The following is a 19,600-nucleotide window of genomic DNA, read 5'->3' as shown; positions in this document are numbered from 1 at the left end:
CCAGAGACAGTTGATGTCTTCCTTAATTTTCTCACCGGCCATCTGAACCGACTTGACGCGGGTCACGTCTGTGTTCTTTGTTGGCCAATAAGTCATGGACTTATTAATGAGTGTACTTTAAAAAATAATTAAAAAATAAAAAAAATGCAATGCCATGCAATGGAGATATGACGCAACAGCCCCCCTCCCCCACCCTAAATTATCTTCTTCTTTTTTTTAAATGATCTTCTTTCTTTCTTTTTTTGCAACAGCTCACCTGGCAGCATTTTTACGTACACTGTACGATGCAAAGCACATGCAGCACACTGTAAGGTGAGTGTTGTGTGTGTGTGTGTGTGTGTGTGTGTGTGGTTTTTGTTGCAGGAGTGGCCCGAGCAGACTGGGCCTTAGGTTTTTTTCATACGAATTTCCCCTCAGCCACAATCAGTGCAGCCGAGTTTTTCCTTTGGTGTATCCAGAGGTGAATAATTTATAGGAGGATAAAAGCGTTTGTGGTAGAGAGCTAGACAGTCAGACAGTAGAAGGAGGCTGACTGGGAATCCCCCCCCCCCCCCTCAACACACACACACACCCTCTCAACCCTCCCACCCCACCCCAGCTGAGCTCGACCCCCTTGCCGCGCGGTGGCCTTGCACGATACGCCTCCTCGGACGGCTGCTTGAAGTGCAAATCTGTGTTCCAACTTGTTCCCGGTGGCTGTCAGCATGTTTTCCTCTTGTCAGCAGCGATCGAGCGCGGGCCCGTGTCACCCCTCGTACCGCCTCTGTAACGGGATCATTGACGGGCCAGTGACACTGCCCAACCAGATAATGGAAAGCTATTGATTTTTTTCAGCTTTTTTTTTTTTTTCTTCCCCTCCTCACACAGGCAGTCTGTGGCACTACTGAACAACTGCAGAAGGACAGGTCGTGATCAATGGTCCTGATCTCGGGGTCACGGCTGCCACGTGCAACTGAATGGGAGAGAAACACAAGGCCGCTGACAAAAAAAAGTCCTATGATAGCCAATGCACACGTGGAGTCATTAAAACAAAATAAAAAGAAAGACATAGTAATCAAATGATATAACTTCTCATCTAAATTACACTTCTTTGGCCGATAAACGCACCAAAAACACGACGCTGTCCAAAGTTTCCCAGTGTTCACGTCTGAATGTGATGAATCAAGAGCAAGTGTTGCAGGTTCTCTGTGTTGTGCATACAGGGGTTAGATTTGCAGTTTTAATGGAGCAATCTCCAGAGAGGAGGCCCCTTTGATACCCACGGCGATGATAAGCATGCATTGGCTGCCTACCATTGGACCCCCGTGGCAGATGGCGAGTGTGGGTCCTGCAACAACACATTTCTTTATGTCAGCCTTGTCCCTCTCTCTGTCTCTCTTCAGCCAGTGGAATAATGAAAAGCCCAATTCTGGTCATGGCTAACTCAATCTCATTATAATCTCCCCTTTTTTTTTTTATTCATTCGGCCCCTTGGGATGCTGTCTGCCAGCGATGTGGCTTTCAACCTCCAGAGAGAACATCTTTTGAAACAGCCAGGAGACCTAATGAAGTCACAGAGTGGCACAATTATTTCCCAAAGAAGGAGCATTAATGTACTTCATAATTCCCTCCGGACACGCGTGATGACAATTGGTTTGTACAGCTTTGATCGCTGCTTTAAATACTGCCCAAGATAAACTGCGGGGTTAGCCCCCTTTGCCACTGGTAAGTAGAAAACCCAGGAGTGGCTACAAGCGGCGGATACATCAAATACTCAGCCTGGAACGCTAAAAACTGGAGTTTAAAACAGCACATAGCCTTAAAAATCACTTCCTGTTGGGAATAATGGTGCAACATGACACTGAAATCTGTTCGTTTGGCCCTAAAATAAAAATAAAATGTTTGAGGCCTCCGCTTCTGCCGAGTTAAGCCGATGCGGAAAAGTCTCAATACTTGCATTCTCTCTACAGGCCAGCAGGGGGCGACTTCTCCATACCTTAGTAGTCTATGGTCTCAATCGCTAGTTTCAAGTCTTTGTGATGTTCACTTTGTAAATTATGCTTTAGGGCAGGCTTACTTTGATTGACAGGCAGCTACCAAAGACGCATTCCAAATGTGGAAACTTCTGTTCAGCAGTTGCAAAAAGTCAAGATGGCCGAACTCGATGCTTCATAACGGCCGCCCACAAACCAACGGGTCCATGGTTCAGGGGCAGGAAACGGTCCATTGTGGAAGGGTCAACCTTTTATCAGAACTTCCTCTTGAGATGACACAATGCACGTTTTAAACCCAGTTTTCCCCCAAAGCCATCGTCACAACTGTAGACGAGCTTACTTTGCCCTCCAGAAATGTATCCCGTTTTTTATTTTGCTAAAATCTTTGTTTCATTACTGCAACAGACGAACTCCCACATCGCGCGGCTCAAATAGTGCCGCCGGGTCGACGGTTCCGTCTTTTTTCATTCATGATGGTGATGACTAAAAGGTTGCTTGAATAAAAAGGGACAGTTCACCCCAAAATCAAAAGAAACATATCCCCTCTTACCTGTTGTGCTATTTATCAGTCTAGATTGTTTTGTTGCAACTTGCCTAGTTTTAGAGGTCTCCGCCTTCGACTTTAATAAGTCGGCCTTCTCTTTAATATTAAGGGACTCGATGGGAATTGCATGAACAGTTGCATGTAGGAACAACAGGTACACCCCCCGTATAAGACCTGACTGTCACTGGAGGTTTGGGACAGCAAAAGTTAAGTCCTTACCGAGTTTAAACTCAGTCAGTATTGTCACATCCAAGAGTGACTGAAGAAAGCACAATCATCATTTATTGACACAAACATAAGAGTTATTGTGTTTAATACAGATATGACAGAATCAAATTGAAAAACACAGATCATACATCCGTATTGACATTCACAAAAATAAGGCCGAATGCGAGAATATCTGACGATCAGAAAATTCAGCGCGGCCGTCCTTTAAATATTAATTCACCAGCATTCTCTTTCACCCTGACCTCGACGACCTTTGGCTCCTCGTTCTCTTCCAATTTAAGTCTTTTGTTTTTCTAAATCTCAAGACAGCTCGCTCACTCGACTCAAACCGTTGGTCCGCTCCTCCACCGCGGCAGTAAACAGTCACCAACTAGTCCGATGAAGATACCAGATACCAATATATTCCATATTTGATAGAACTTAACACTGCATCACTAATAAATGATGCCGATTTAACAATCATTCACGTTATTCGTTTAAATTTAGTGACACTTTCAAATCATGCAGGTTTACTATTAATGTCACTGATTTCTATACAAACATCTACAAAATGTTGTCTTAGAATCTGAGCCGAAGTCTAAAAACTATCGAGTAGGGAAGTAAGATATTTTATAGAAATTCACAATAGTATATTCGGAAGCGCTACAAGTCTACAAATTTGAAAAAGGTGATTAAAAAACCAAACATAAATAAATAGATACAACTAAATCTGTTCATTAAAGCTAAATATTTCTTTGATACATCTTGTTTTTGCTTATATTAGAGTTTTATCATGAGATAGGCATGAACATATACATTCATATTGGTGCTATAATATATATATATATATATATATATATATATATATATATATATATATATATATATGAGTGTCTTCTTTCTATATGTAACTTTAAAGAAAAATAAAGTAGGCCAAACTGTAGCTGTGCTTTAAAAAAATAAAAAAGTCTTCCAGTGTTAGACTCTTAAAAAAAATAAAAAAACCGACCCAACCGACAACGACCCATTTTGAGTCCGAGCTTTCGGAGATACAGATACTGCCACAATGAGAAAAGAAATGATTCCAACAACACGTTGTTGTTGTTGTTGTTGTTGTTATAACTGGATGGGTTTCTTGTTATAACTCGAGAGTATTCCTCATTATAAAAAGATGTTGCTATCGCGGCTGTAATGAGAGCCGTATTTCAGAACCGGCGCTGATGGGTGAAGGTTAAGCAGGAGAACAGCGACAGAACAAGCTGTCCCAACATAATGAACGCGGCTTTGATTAAGAGGCGCTCCTCTGATGCCGGCGCAGGAGGTGAAATCCCACAAAGCTAACGACAGCCCCGTGCACGCTGCTTAACAACCAGAGCACCGTTTGATTTCATGTCGTCTCTAGAAGAAAGTGAGGCGTGAACTCAATTGAAATGCTTGTGTGTTTTGCCAATGTATGCTCCTTTTAACATTTCTTGTTGTGACAAAAAAATAAAAAATTATTCTCATAAAAAAAAAAAATTTAAAAAAAAGAGTATAAGCTATTGAGAAATGTTTCTTTTTATAATGAGAACTGTTCTCTTTACGACATTCAAAAGTTACAAGAAATTGAGATATTTGGATATTTTTGTCATAACAAAATGCTTTTTAACAAGGCACTTTTCTTTATCATGACACACTCAGGAGAACAATGTTTTTTCTAACTATGGCAGTTCTGCACTGCCGGGCCAGCTTCAGTAAACCAGCAGTCAATAAAAGATCAATCCTACAAGTCGGATTAGCTTACGTTTATAAGGCAAAGCATTGCATTAAATATCCTATATCAAGTTTTTGCTAATATATACAATATTATCAATATACTATTATTAAGTAGTCTAGATTATCTCTTAAATGTTCATAAAACAGTTGCAGGACTATTCTAAAACAATGTGTTGATTATAGAAACAATGTGCAAATGTTGGGCAGCTGGAAGTTCTCGACGGGTGAAACTCTACTCAGGAGATGCACTCATGTGATGGAGACCCAGAACCTCAACCATCCCGGGCCCTGAGTGGGGCACGCGGGTGTGCAGAAGGTGCCTCTGTAAGTGCTTGATCCAGTCCTCCTGGATGGACAGGGGACCCTGGAAGACGAGGTCGCAGAATCTGCAGATGAGAGTGATAGAGAGCGAGAGAGAGAGGGAGGAAGCCAAGTCACCGTTTCTGGAGTCGATGCACAACCGTCTTCATCCAGTGTGGAATGTAAGCTTTGTTTTATTGTATGACGTTTGTTTCCCTGCATCCAGTTACATATTCCCATACGCCAGGTTGCATTGAGGGATATTATGATAAATTCAAGGTCCATTGAGTAAAAATTAGTATTGGGCGAAGGTATATCCGACCGCTATCATGATGTGGTCAAATGTAACATCGTACAGCATTGGCTGATATGCAACTTCAGGTACTGGAAGGAAGAAATAAAAATGGCAGCGGTGAGAACCAGCATTTCTCCCAAAAGGTCCTTTCAAACTTTGGGTGGGCCAGTTAATTGACATTTCATTTCTCCATAGACTTCAAGATAGACGTCTTTTTGCAACCAGAGGAGGCGCCCCCTGATGGTCAGTGGAGAGTTTTACCTGCTTGTCTCTTTCATTTGGGGCCGACATACAAGATGCGAAAGCGGGCAGAGAGCTCCTCCGTTTACACATGTAACCTTCTCTTGAATGTACCTGCAGGTGAGCGTGTAAATCTCAGCATCCAAGGAGGGCAGCATCTTCTTCTTCAGCCCAGGCCTTGGCTTCTTCGGTTTATAATCGTCGCCTAAAAAGACAAAACACTGCTTTATCTGAGGGAACACATTCAGTAATCACTGGAAAGAGGCATGAATAACTAATCCCAGTATTGATATTTATTATTCTAATCCACATCCACCGTGAGACGTACAGTCATCGACTCACCTGGTCCTTCAAATATGGCAATCCTCTTCCTGTGTGCGTAGGCTCGAAGATGACCAGGAAGCCCGGGGAAGGCGCCGTTACACTGAATACAAATCGCATTTGAATCACATTCCCCTGGAAGATTAGAACGTTGGAAGAAAAGAAATAACAAAATTAAACTCAGAGAACGATGCCAGTGGATAAAAGAATTGTAGGTTTAAATCATGCGAGCGATCGGATGATGTCCCGAATATAGTTTAGCTGATACTTTTGAAGATCAGTGGTGCCGTACTATTGAAGGAAAAAAAGCATTGTGGGATTGCGTGCGAGTTCACGCGGTAATTTCATTATCAAGCAAAACTGTTACTCCCAGTGTGCTCCTCCACCTGGTTTCATTTTAAGCATCTGATTTGCATTCTCCTGTCTGAAAAGTGTTACATGGCGAAGTTTAACACAATCTTGCATCTTCAGGGTGGGAGGAGGTGGGGAAGGGGGGGTGGGGGGGGTGGGGGGGGGAGGGGTGTTTTCACATACACCAGAGTCGCAGAGGATTCATAGAGTACTCGAGAATATCACAGACGTGTTAGTCCTGACAGAAGAGTGGCGGTGGCACTGCTGTGTCCCATCGCCTGTTAACCAGAATATTTGTTAAGGAGAAATCCCAAAAGATCCCTCAAAATCAAAATGATTTTGCTTTCATATTTGTAACAAATATATCTATAAATATTGATAGAAAATAAGTTCTATATTTTCATTTAATTAGCGAGTGATGATAGGATGTGAACGACGACTCTGTGATGAAAGAGCAGTGTAATTATCACCCTGATGGTTGTAATCTAAAGCAGCTTTCAGCACTGGCCGCACAGAGAAAGACATCTTCATGAGGATGTTACAGCTATGGGATGTTTAAATCTTTACCTTTTATCTCAGTACCGGCACTGAAAGTTTGATTTGGACAGACATTAAACAAAATTGTGGAAACACGGATGACGGGCTTCCAACTGAGCATCAAGAGGATCTCATGATTTTTTAATACGAACTTCAAAAGCACTTATTCAATCTCTTTGTGTTGTTGTTGTTTTTTCCCTGTAAAAAAACAAAAAAATCAAATGATTGTGAACTATTGTTTAACTGGCATCCACCTGCCTTCTGTGAAGAGATACTGGAAAATGTGTCATTAAATATTGATGCCAATCAGAGGACTGAACATTAGTGTGTACACTATTAATAGTCAACTTAATTTGTATAGGAATTACACATGAACGATCTATTGCGTGGTCATTTTCTTCCCCGGTAAAGGGGAGGGGAGCATTTATTGAAACGCTTCATGAGTGGTTTTGCCAAATATCTACAAATCAAATATACTTTACATAGATGCTGACCATTTTCCACATTGTTAAGATTCATCTGCTACTGTACCACCTCATCCTGTGAAAATCTACTTGCGAAGCTAAAACATGCAGAACCCCCCCACCCCCCCCATGTTTATGAAACCGTTGGAACATGAAGTATCTGGCCCGAGCGCATGAGACTCCATACCATGAGCCCAGTTTGGTTCCTCCATGTAGTCTTTGGTGACATCACAGAGCTTCCTGGTGGCGTGGGCTTCCCGGTTGCTCCTCGCTGAGAGCTCCACACTCTGCCGCCTCATCTTGAGCAGTTCAACTAAGGTGCTTGTGGAGGCCTCGGTGCCTCGTTGTGCTTCTACCTGGAGCCCCCTCTCTGAGAAGGCCTCTGCTTCCTGTTTTGGTACAAAGCTGTCGACTAACATGGGATGTGGACTCCTCATCTCAAACTGGATTTTCACCGGGATGCCCATGTGCATCAGGACCAGGCCATCGTCGCTGATCCGTGAGGGGAATTGGCTTTTGTCGAGGACCTGGGGGATGTTCTGATGTTCCTTCTTGTCTCGTAGCAGTTCGTTCAGGACGCCCAGCGGGGACTTGCCGGTGCTGGTAACACTTCCGCCGATTCGCTTCAGGTGTCCCCGCACGTGGTTGGAGAGGCCGGTCTTAGTATCGAACCAATCCCAGCACAGGGGACATTTGTGCGCTCCTTGGGTTTCTGGCTTAACAGCTGTAATATAAGAGTAAGAAAAGAAAAACATTGGTATGGAAGAACAAAAACACCAAGCCAATATTCATGATTTGTATTGGAAAAGCCTTAAAAAGGTTCAATAAACGGGACTCAGAGCATTAATATAGCAGCATACTGTGAATTAATTGTGGAGGAATGAGTACCTGAGCCGAGAAGGAAGTCCCTCTCCCTCTTTGTGTTGTAATCTGAGCTTCTGGTGCTTTGTTTACATCGCTTGGACGCCCTTGCATGCATTTTAGTGCGAGAATCTTAGTTTATGCTCACCTTCGTGAAGCCAATTACGTCTGGCGCAAGTGTTCGCGGATCTTTGGGTGTGCACCTCTGAATCTTTGAAACGTGATTTCCTCAGACCTATTTACAGGTCTGGGGAAATGTAGAAGGCCAATTCGCTTGTAAAGGCTTTAGGAACAGGAGGTCATAAAGACCTTCATGTGAGTACATTTTGCAGCCAAATCAAATTGTTTACAGTATTTTCAACCTTTTATAATGCATGTAAAACTCGAGTTTCTCTGTTTCTGCGCAGTGCCGATATGGCGGTTAAAGCCGTCATGACCGATGGCTTTGGTGCACCCCTTGTTTGCACTTTTAGCACCGTTAGCTGCTCACTGCTGGCTCATGTTGTGCAGGCAGTAGACATGCTCTGAATTCCGTATCGAGAGCCTTTAATATAACAGGATCACGTAACGCAGCTGTACCTCTAAAGCGCCTGTAATCTTAATGGTTGCACTCACAAAACCCAATGACAATCTAAAAGGAGTTGCTCCTTGTAAACATACAGATAATTACCACCGGAGCTTTAGGGTGAGCGTCTGCTCACAATGACAATACAGACGCATTGAGCAGGTATAATGGCTGCCATGGTAACTTTAGCGTGTTAACATTTGCCAATTAGCACTTAACGCACATTGCATCTGCGGCTGACAAGAATGTCGTTAGCTTTGCAGAAATATTTGGTCATAAACCACTGAAAAAATTCAACAGGGATATTTCAGTCTGAAGTGGTGTGTGCACACGATCTTTCACAACCCTGACCTCTAACCCCCAGATCCCAAATTTGGATCAAATTTGAATACGTAAAAAGAATAAATAAAAATGTTGTCTCAACTAATGTCAAAGTAAATCAGACACCAATACCTGTACCTTTCCTCATTTTCTTCGTGCCACTGGGGATCCTTCTGCGGATTCGCGGCTGATGGTCCCGCAACACCACTTGCTCCGGCGAGACCATGTGCCGAGCGTTGTAGCTCAAGCCGACCCTGTGGAGGTGCCCTCGCACGTGATTGGACAGGCCCACTCCGGACTCAAACACGGCCGGGCAGTAGGGACAGAGCTTGTGCTCCACCCCTGGTGTGGGGAAAACATCAAAGCTGTCCCCCGAAGACATACAAGGCGACTCTGGGGAATCACCACACGCTGTGGTTTCGACATACTCCTCCTTGATTATGAGTTGCTCTATGTCACTACAGTCTTCACCTCCATCCTCTTCATCCTTGAGCACACGGGGGCTTTGGTCTTCGGCTGAAAACCTCTGCCTCTTTGTGAAATACCTCCGAGCGTACGGGTTCCTCGCATTCTCGCTTTCCAAGAAGCCGCCTGTGGCTCCACTGGGGCCATCACTACATTTACTGCTGCCCTCGCAGCCTTTCTCCATCTCCTTATCCGCAGACGGTTTCTTAAGCCTCTGGCAAAACCGTGCCGATATATTACCATTCATATTGTCAATAGTGTTATGCGAAGGCGTTGATATTTTTCTCATTGACAGGGAATTTGGGTTCGCCTGCGCTTGTAAGCTCCCGCTCGCCAGGTCGTTCTGGCCACCCTGACGGAACATCTGGTCTAATTTAAGATTTCTGGCAGATGGTAAGAAATCGAGGGTCGCAGGACAGGTTGTTTGCTTTGAGCTGCCAAAAGCCTTGCAGTCATTGTTTGCAGAGTCCTCCTCCACGCAGGTGAGATCAGTTGCCACAACTAATTTTTCTGTTGGCTGCGGCAGTAATTTTCCGTGCCTGTCGACCCTCCACAAAGACGGCAGCATCGTGTTGTCGAAGCAGCCGACACGGCACTTAAACTGGGGGGAATCGACGGTTTTGTCGTAGGACTTTTGAACGTAAAAATCCCCCTTTTCACCAGAACAGTGGGGGAAATGGGCTGTTTCTCCGAGAGCCGACTTGTGGAGGTTTGGTTCAGGCCGGTCGGCACCCTTTTTGTAACTACCGATCGACCGCAGACGCTGCAGCTCGGAACGTCCCGCCAACACTGCGTCGTCGTCTCTGCTCGTGAAGAAACGCGCTTCGCGGCGAAGCTGAACGTGGCCCGCTTCCTCGGCGCGGGTCATTTCCCCGCTCGCGTTGAGGTGTGCTCCGAGCAGGTGTGCCTCGAGTGCCTGCTGCGTCAGTGTAACGTAGTTACACTCCTCACAGAAGTAGTAGTGCTTCAGATTGTCATGCGTTTTGGCGCGCTGGACGGAGATTTTAGGGCAATCGCAACCAGGTGCGCAACCAGGGCGTGGCGCAGCGGCGCCCCCGTCTTCTAGTTTGGTGTTCTTGAGATCTTTGATTCCCTCCAGAAGTTTTTCCAGCCTGTCTCGGTGAATAATGATGTGCCTCATGAGGGAGTTGCTATCACAGAACAAACGCCCACACTCCCTGCATACAAAGGGCTGCGAGACGTTCTCACTGTTCACCTGATTATGCTTGCCTAAATGATACATCATATGTCTATGGAAATGCCTCTTCTCCTTGAAATTAACATTGCATGTTGTGCATGAAAAGAAAAGTGGATCCCGTTCGACGTGTTCGGTCGTCGACAGTTCCACTTTCGTGCTGCAATTGTCTTCATTTTCAGGGTCATTTTCCCCATTACAGCCTCCCTGTTCTGCCGTGCTATTAATATGGTGGTGCGATTCTGACGCTGTGTTCCTAGAAAGAGCTTTGAGTGGCACCACGGAATATTTAATATCAGCTCGGGCACACAAAGAATCGTCTTGTTTGGCGACGCCGATGTTTCCGACGTCACAGCGGAAACCGAAACTTCTGTATGTGTGATTTAAGCTGCTGTTAACCTTTTCCAGAGAGCCTGACATGCTTTTTGCATGCGTGTTGTGCTTCCTGTCCCCTTGGTGCATCACTCTGGTCTCGAGCCTTCTGTCGTCGCGCAAGAGGCACTCCCTTGCTAAATCCCACCCGACTTCCTCGTAATCATCCGAGGAGCTCTCTGACCGCTCTGCACCCCGGCGAGATCTTGTTTTCGTGGTCTGCGTTGTCAAAGGTTGGCTAATGTGCATTTGCTCCGCACCGCCTGCACCTGACAGTGTGGGACAGGCCAGTTTGGACTCATTCTCCTCCGAGCGAGACAGTGGCGTGTTGACACCTGGCTGTGTGGCCAGTGTTTTCACGACGGGCCCCGCTGTGTTCTTCCAAGCGTCTGATTGAAGCTCACTAGGTGGTGGTAACACCTCGGGGCTCGTGTCCTTCCCCGCTTGCCACGCGGCATACAGGACATTGTTGGATAAAACAGTGCCTTTGTTCAGGACACAGTGTACCTCTGAGGTGGGGTGTGAACCTGGTCCATTAACAAGTGCTCCTGAAGGCAATGAATTGCCTGCATGGGGAACAGCGGGGACCCCGCTGTATACAAATGGATTCGGCTGGGTTCCATTTAAAGGGTTTTCGTGTTCATCCGAGGACAGACCTGCAGCATTGTTCTTCAGGGAGAATGTGTGACTCTGTAATGGCTCCTGAGTTCGACCTGGGCTGTCAGACACCCATTCCACGTCTTTGTCCTCTCGTGCATTTCGCCCCAGATCAGACATAGCACCAGTCCGTTCTGAAATAATGAAGAATAATCAGAAATGTATCAAGTGCACTTCATGTTTCTATTAATTTCAAGCGCACCGCATAAAAGCCAGCATCGCTTTAAGAGCCTAATATATATTTTACTCGGGTGCCGTTTTCAACCAGCCGGAGACAATTTGCAAGAGGAAATAATGCAGATGTAAATTACAAAATGAAACACTCTCGCACAACAGGTTTAATAAAGTCTAGCTCGTTTCTTTCACGCTGGTAATGTGGTGCTGTTAAAAAAAAGTCTTTTTTCTCCATAAAACAAGAGCAGTATTATTCTGCGCCGCATTATGATTTCCCCAACACCCTCATTCGCCACCTCTATTCACAACAAACCCTGCTGTTAGCCCTGAATACCCTGGCGAGGATGCTTAATTATGTGAGCGTACCTCTGGGACACAACCTGCCCTGCTTCCCCCGCCTAAAGTTCTCAGTCGTCTGCTAAAATTGACCAATTTCCATGGGAACAAAGTACACCTCCAATGAGATCATATTGCGTCTTATCACTCTGTGATGGTGCCAACACAAATCCCAGCATGAGACTGTTGTTACTCGAATCCTGACAAATTGGCAGGCACACAATCTGTCTAAAACACAAACACAGGCCCTGTATAAAGAAAATATTACACCATTGCACACACACACACACACACACACACTTTCTTTATCCGTCATACTTTTTAGCCAAACTAACAATTAAATAGGATTAGAATATGATTAAATGGGTGCAAGCTGCATCTCTTGACAGATTACAATATACTGTCCAGGGTTGATTTAGTTCAAAATGTGCGCTCAGTGGGTTCTGACATCCAGGGCTGGTCGCGCTCTACAGGAAGCTGCGTCGCTAACGAAGTGGTAAATTCAGTGTTAATGAGTGGCTTCACTGTTACCACCTCCGAGGTAAAACCTTCCGAGCGCCGTATTCTCCCCATCTGTTGTGGTGTAAAAAGGTTCGAAGGGGGAACAGACGCTCTCCATTTAAAAGAGAACTTCTCCGTTACCCCCCAAACGGCGGGGTGGCAAAACCATCAAAATATCTTGGTTTGAAATGTGTGCGGAGCCTCATTAGCAGCCAGCTCACACAACACGCGTCTATATATGTATGTATATAACAAACAGGGGTTGCAATGCAATTCTTTATGAACTTTTTTGCTTCCTTTAGTCGATGTTAAAAGGCGGACTCTGCCTTGCCTGGAGATATTTACAGGGATTATGAGCTTTAATACAGTTAAGCTGTATGCACAGATCAATCTGCTGTGAGCTTTTACCAACCCTGTTTGTTTGTTTCCCCAGGACACTCGCCTTTTCGGTTTCTGTAAATGAGATTCAGGAGGAGCGTCGTCGTCATCATTGTGTACTCTTAAAACACAGTTGTGTATTGTGCCTCGTCCTTTAGCTTTTTTCTGTTTGAGAATTGTCTTTCTAAAAAGATATTGTAAACATCTGGTCCAATATAGCCGTCAGTTTATTAGCTACATCTGTGCAATCTGATGTAATCCAACACAATGAAACAGCTCCATCTCAGTGAAGCTTACAAGGTTAGTGAGAGGCGTTTCTACTAATCTGTCCAGGGTGGACATTATTAGGGTCCATTGTGTTGCAATCCAACAGAACAGATCTGCTCAGCTTTAGTTTGGACAGGATTTATTAGGCATTAGGTCGCAGCAGGTGTACATGAAGAACTGCGGGCTCGCAACAATAAAAGCTTTCATTTGTACCAACAGAGAAGAAGAATTTGAACCACTTCAAGTCATGCAGTTGAACACCATCTTGCGCGGCGCGCTCCGAGAGCTGGTGGGCTGGGAATCGTGCCATGTACTCACATCAGCGTGGCTTTGAGTCTGGCACACGTGTCAGGCCCTCTTCTCTTTCATCTTCCAGACATTCTCTGCTGTGCACAAGCTCATTTCATCAACAAAATGCCACACACGTTTGCCTGGAAGAGTATTCTTGCCGGAATACATTTTTTTTTTTGCTCTTGAAAGCAAATAACATTGTTTTTCAATTGTTAAGACATAAAGTGCACTAAATATAACCGTGGGTGCTATTGAGGGACTTCACGTGACATGGGACAAGTGGCCTTTAAGCGAGACAAAAAAAAAGATGCACAGGGACTGACGGAGGCAGAAAAAGAAATCAAGACAAAGGAAGAAGTCGAAGGGATAGTTTGGGTCTTTTGTAGTGGTGTGACTTTTTCAAAACGTTTTGCTGGCCTCACCCTCTTAAATGGGAATATTTGTAGCTTTTATTCCATTTTATATCAATTGTAAATGTTGGGGTTTTGGACTTGGTTAAACAAAACAAGCCATTAGACAAAGTCACCTTGGATCCAGAATAACGGAACCGTCGAGACAAACCTCAGAAAATGATTTAGTTGCAAGCCAAGACGAAGTCCAGCTGTCCCCCACAAACAGAAACAGTTAACAGAAATATCCACAGGGACATTTCTTTTCATCAATTATTGAATGCAAACTACCGAAATAGCGAAACTTAAAAGTCTTGCGGGGACAACACGCGTGTCGAGTTTGCCGATTTCGGCTTGTGGTGGCTGCGAGTGTCGAGACAAATTCCTTCTTCTTGTTCGACTGAAGGCTGGCAGCACAGTGGAGACGGCGCTGAAAACCAACTGGGACCAGTCGGCCAAACCATTTCAACCGCTGGAGCTGTCTGTATGGATCAACAGCCAACCTCAGACTCCTCTGCCATCGCCTCTCGCTGGAGAAATGTCTAAACAAGGGGAGGCACGGCCCCTCGAGTACCGCGGTACACAACTTCCTCGGCTAATGGGATCCATTGATTTATTTGACACAATGGGAATTTATGAAGCCGCCTCTTAAGCGTGAGAGTATCAAAGCGAGGCTCAAAAACAAACAGACGGAGATTCGGCTTGACATTCCGGTAATCCCAAGGTGAGCACGCTCTCTCAGAGAAGGTGCCACAGCGAAAAAAGAAAAACAATGTTAAAGTTCTTCTTCTACTCTCTGAGCTCACGCGGTTCTACCCACACTGTCAAAACGACAGAAGAGCAGGAAGAAATTAGCTAAATACGCCAAAAGCCAAATCTTTTTTTCCTCAATGTGATTAACGGAGCGACGTGAAGAAACACGGCAACGGCAGATTTCACAAAACACCCCGGATTTCTAACGTTTGCACAGGAGAAAATAAAGAGAGGGGCTTCACACGCTGCCTTTGTCTGGATTACGCACTCTTTTATCCCACTGAATTCTTGTCACCCAAAGGTCATTTCCATAATAATGGACTCCATTCTCCCTAATGGGATTTTGGCTGTGATTATGTATGCCAGCGTCTTGTGCAGACACTATCAGCCCTGTCATCCTGAATTGCACAAATGTAATTACGCAAAGCCTTTGATAACTAAACAATGTAATTTACTGCTTGAGTGAAAATAGATACAGAGTTATACGACTCAAATTATACATTAAAGGGAAATGTGTGAGTACCAGAGGAGGCGTGTTGCAAAGAAAATTATGTTCTTTATTGGAAGAAAATTAAACGCTAATGCATGCTTTAAGAATATTTGGTGTCCATTCTAGTGTGTGAAGAGAAGATTCACAGGGGAAAAAAAGTACCACTGGGAGTGGTAACTTTAAAAGGAATAGTTCCACACTTTTGGGATCTACTCGAGAACATAGAATAGCAATGACATTCGTCTTTTGAATATGAAGCTGCAGCCAGCAAGCCTAGCTTATCATGAATACTGGAAACGATTGAAAACTTTTGGTAACAGAGAGCCAAAGTGAAACAGGAAGCTTCACGTTTCTTCCACGAGTAAGAAAATCTAATTCAAAACCCCATTGACATTTTTTATTACGTTTTTTAACCAAAAGTCTAGCCTTGGAAAATAAACCGGAACAATCAGTTCATTTTGTGAAAGTCATGAGGGTTTTAATTTATAACAGTGTCTAAAACAAAAAGTGTCTAATTCAGTGTCAGAGAAATGCACTTCTCGACTCACCGGCCAATTCGCCTTGTTGTGTCTCATATACAAATTTAAATGTCGATTAAATGACTCAGAAAAGGTAATTATAAAAGTCTTAACTGAGCCAACACAGAGTGATACAAGGTATTTTTCCTGTTTCTGGAAACATTGGAACAAGTGTTTGTATGTTTTTTAACCACAAGTGACTTTTTAACTGCAGTAATTGTACCTGTGTCCTTGTATTGTATTTTATATATTGTTGTATTTGTTGCTTTATGGACTCATGAGTCTGGAATAAAATATATATATATATATATATATACATATATATATACATACATACACACACACACCACTTTAACTACATGCCATTGAGATAATAAGGTACCATTATCAAGGTATCCGAGATGTACTAAATCTCCCTACATTTGCCACCCGTCAGGCATTCACTTCTGACCACGGTTGGAGCGGATACCAATTTGACTCGGGAATATGGACAGCAACGTTTCACTTTTTCCAATTTACATTGAGTTACAGAGAGGGAAGGAGTGGCCGCACAGGCCGCAAATGACCAAGGGTAATACAAACCACTTAGCAGCTCCGCAGCTCTTAGACTAACACTTCATATCTTGTTAGTTTAATGTGTAGAAAAAAGGAAGTTGTCATCAGCGTATTTTGTTTCCTTCGGACAGAGCCAGGTTTCCCCACCATGACGCTAAGCTAAGCATACCAGCTGCTGGCTGTAGCTGCACATTTAGCAGACATAAAACAAAATGTGTGTGTGTGTGTGTGTGTGTGTGTGTGTGTGTGTGTGTGTGTGTGTGTGTATATATATATATATATATATATACACACACACACACACATATATGTATAGATACATATATGTGTGTGTGTGTGTAAATATATATATATATATATTTACACACACACACACATATATATATATATATATATATATATATATATATATATATATATATACATATACATATACATACATATACATACACATATATATATATATATACACATATACATACACACATATATATATATATACAGATACACACACACACACACACACACATATATATATATATATATATATATATATATATATATATATATATATATATATATATATATATATATATATATATATATATATATATATATATATATACACACACATATACACACACACACACACACACATACATGCACTTGCAGTGGACATTACGAAAAAACTAAATAAAAAGACACATGGAGACAGGACAAGGGTTAAACTGGTGAGAGTGGTGCCTTGAACCACAGGTGACACAGAATTTGGCAAAACAAAAAGAACCCCCCCCCCCCAAATCTGCCCACACCAAACTTCTTTTCTCTCCTCTCTTAACCCAAAAAAAGCAGAACGAGCAAGGCGACTGTGATGGTAGATTTACTGATGAAAAAAGGTGAAGCGGGAACATTGGGGGTGATAAAAGGGGACAGGGAGCGAGTGACAGTTGGGTTAAGACAGAAGTCATGTTCAATAGCAGGTAGAAACATCAAACAGTGAGTTCACAGGAAACCCCATGCAACCTTGTCTTGAAGGAGGATTTTCTGTTGTGTGGAGTAGATTATATCTGCTCAAGCTGCTGACACGGCCTCATTTGCTGCCCGTAGTGTTGGAGGGGGATTAAACGATATAAACTTTAAAGCTTTAAACAATACCTTTCAAAATTAAATGGATTAAGGGAGGGGTGTCTGATGGGGATTTCCCAAGGCTTTGTTAGTTTTAAACTCTACTCCTTTTAAAAAAAAAAAAAAAAAAAAAAAGAAGTAAATAGGGGGGTAAGAAGAAGAAGAAATTTCTCAGGCATGTGACCGTTTTAATGAGGCGGCTCTCACGTTGAGGAGGGCAGCGGGCTGCCGGAGCAGATGGCTCTCATAAACATCATATCTACTTTGTTTAGATACACGACTTCTCATCTCCCGACGCCGAGAGGAAAACAAACCCCGACCATCACCGCCAGCGCTTCCCGCTTGCCCACTTTTGGCACGCTGCGCCAGCTCGTTGAAATGGCACATTTCCATTTTTTCGCGTTGACCCCCCCCCCCCCCTGCACAACAATATGCATGAGCTGCGCAATTGATACACATAACCCCTAATCTGTTCTAAGTATACGCAGAGGAGATGCAGCGACTGCGGCGCCGGGTATTTTTGTTATAGGGTGTTGACTTTTATTAAATGTTACGATTACCATATAACTGAAAGTGTACAAACACCAGGCAAGACAGAAGTTGTTGCTGGGATTTGGGAGGATGCCTCCCTCTTCAGCTTGGATGCGTTTATTAATATATATCAAACTTTGTTGCTGCCGCTTTGCTGCAGACATGTGACCATTCAGATGAAAGGGAGTCGGTGTCAAGCTGCTCTCCAAATTGAGGACGGGCTCCACATTGCTCAGCAGACATCAGTGAGCTTAAAACTCGGAGGCATGTCAAGTATCGCAGGTATTAGGATGAAACCTCTCATTATCTTTCTTTAAAACATAATGTGCGAGTGCACCGCGGCAGGATTTAGAGAGGGGGAGGGAGGGGAGAAGCAGAGAGCATGGGCCTTGCAGTCACTAATGGCAACCGCAGTGAGCCCTCAGCAGGCACCTTGAGTTCTATTATTAGCACCGGGACAAACAACTCTAAACAGGAGCTGGATCAAGTGTGTTGTGTGCAAGCCTCTGATTTGGGTTTAGGGAGCTCCGAGTGGCTCAGGCAGGCTCCAGCGTGAGCATGCACGCGGTCAAAGAGATGAAGGACCACGGCGGGCCAAGAAGTCAGGCGGAACGCGGGGACCGGCAAAAGAAGCGCCCATTTATCCACCTCTACTGGGGGACTCTAAGTGGACAGCTTGAGCGCCGCGGCCTTGACAGCGACGGGATTCCCCCTCGTCATTTCCCAAGGTCCACACACACACACACACACACCGACAGAGACACAGACACACGCATGTAAGGCGATTATTTAGCGCTGCTTGTCAATTGTACCTTTTCAACCCAGATCAATGAGTCGTCTTGCACCAGGGGCCTGTATCAACGCCAGTCATTAACATGTGAGTGCCACTCCATCGGCCCCGGCTCCAAATAAATCAAAGGGGTCGGGCCACAGAAGAAAAGGGGCTAATATTTCCTCAATAACCCCAGAGGGACACCATGGAGAGATGCAAATTGCCTCCCAGGAGACCCCGGGGGATGTGGAGGAGAAGCTCGCTGGGAGGCAACGGGAAGCTAATGAGTATAATGGTAAATGTATACAAGGAGAGGGAGAGAGGAAGGAGAAAAAAAACTCCTCTCTATTCATACCAATTAATGCAATCTTATCAATGGAGGTGTACTGTAGGAGGAGGGCCCGTGTCTAACCCCGTGCCCTCCTCCCTTCCACCTCGCGATCGTCTGTATTATTCAACGCGGGGGCCAGGCTGCGGTCATTAGCCCTGTGGGAGGCTGGGCCTGGCCCGGGGAGTTAAGGAGATTTTAAAAACCACTCACTCCTCACATCAAAACAAATCGGGCCGAATCAAAGGGGGCTCAAAGAAAATGTCCTTTTTCCTCAGAGGGGCAAAGGAGGGAGCCCGCCATTGTTGCGAAAGCCAGCTTCTGCGGCCACAGACGCACGGGAAAACACAAGGCGGCATCGTACCCCGAAGCGGCTTCGCCAGTTGCACCGCGTCCGAGAAAGAAGGATTAGCGGCGATTAGAATGTCGTGGCATGAAACAATATGGATCCACACCGGGATAGTGTTAAATGTCTTTGCATAATAACTACAAAATGATGGCATCAATACATTTAATTGATTAAATGGAGCTCAGCAACTGTGATATTTGAGCTTTCGTTAATATATTTTTTTCCCCTTATATCATTAGTGGATTAACAGGATTTCTTTTCTTTCCAGCTACTTGTTAGAAAGAAACGCTCAGCTGGCGGAAAATTAAGACACTGTTTCCATGCAATTTCAACCATTCTAGGTTGGATTGCAATAACAGCCGACAACACATCAGAAACATGAACAAACATAGTCCCAACGTTTGTATTTCCCTCGAACAA

General features: G+C 44.1%; 1 protein-coding gene across 1 annotated transcript; it reads right to left on the bottom strand.

Annotated features, from left to right (window-relative positions):
* Window positions 1-4,543: 4,543 nt before the first annotated feature.
* Window positions 4,544-11,543, bottom strand: znf644b (zinc finger protein 644b). Its single transcript, XM_034531403.1, has 5 exons — window positions 8,873-11,543; window positions 7,175-7,711; window positions 5,657-5,770; window positions 5,429-5,519; window positions 4,544-4,865 (listed from the first exon to the last, which is right to left on the bottom strand). The coding sequence occupies exons 1-5, from the start codon at window positions 11,541-11,543 to the stop codon at window positions 4,712-4,714; spliced, it is 3,567 nt and encodes a 1,188-aa protein (XP_034387294.1). The 3' UTR covers window positions 4,544-4,711.
* Window positions 11,544-19,600: the final 8,057 nt, after the last annotated feature.

The sequence above is a fragment of the Cyclopterus lumpus genome, chromosome 4, assembly GCF_009769545.1.
Source record: "Cyclopterus lumpus isolate fCycLum1 chromosome 4, fCycLum1.pri, whole genome shotgun sequence".
NCBI lineage: Eukaryota > Metazoa > Chordata > Actinopteri > Perciformes > Cyclopteridae > Cyclopterus > Cyclopterus lumpus.
Note: the sequence above shows the minus strand (reverse complement) of the source record. Positions and strands in the feature narration are given on the sequence as shown.

Coding starts and splice junctions, on each gene's coding strand:
- znf644b (XM_034531403.1), bottom strand. CDS start 11,543: ATGTCTGATCTGGGGCGAAATGCACGAGAGGACAAAGACGTGGAATGG. Junction 7,712..8,872: donor CACGAAGAAAATGAGGAAAG/GTACAGGTATTG, acceptor CTTATATTACAG/CTGTTAAGCCAGAAACCCAA. Junction 5,771..7,174: donor GGAACCAAACTGGGCTCATG/GTATGGAGTCTC, acceptor CTAATCTTCCAG/GGGAATGTGATTCAAATGCG.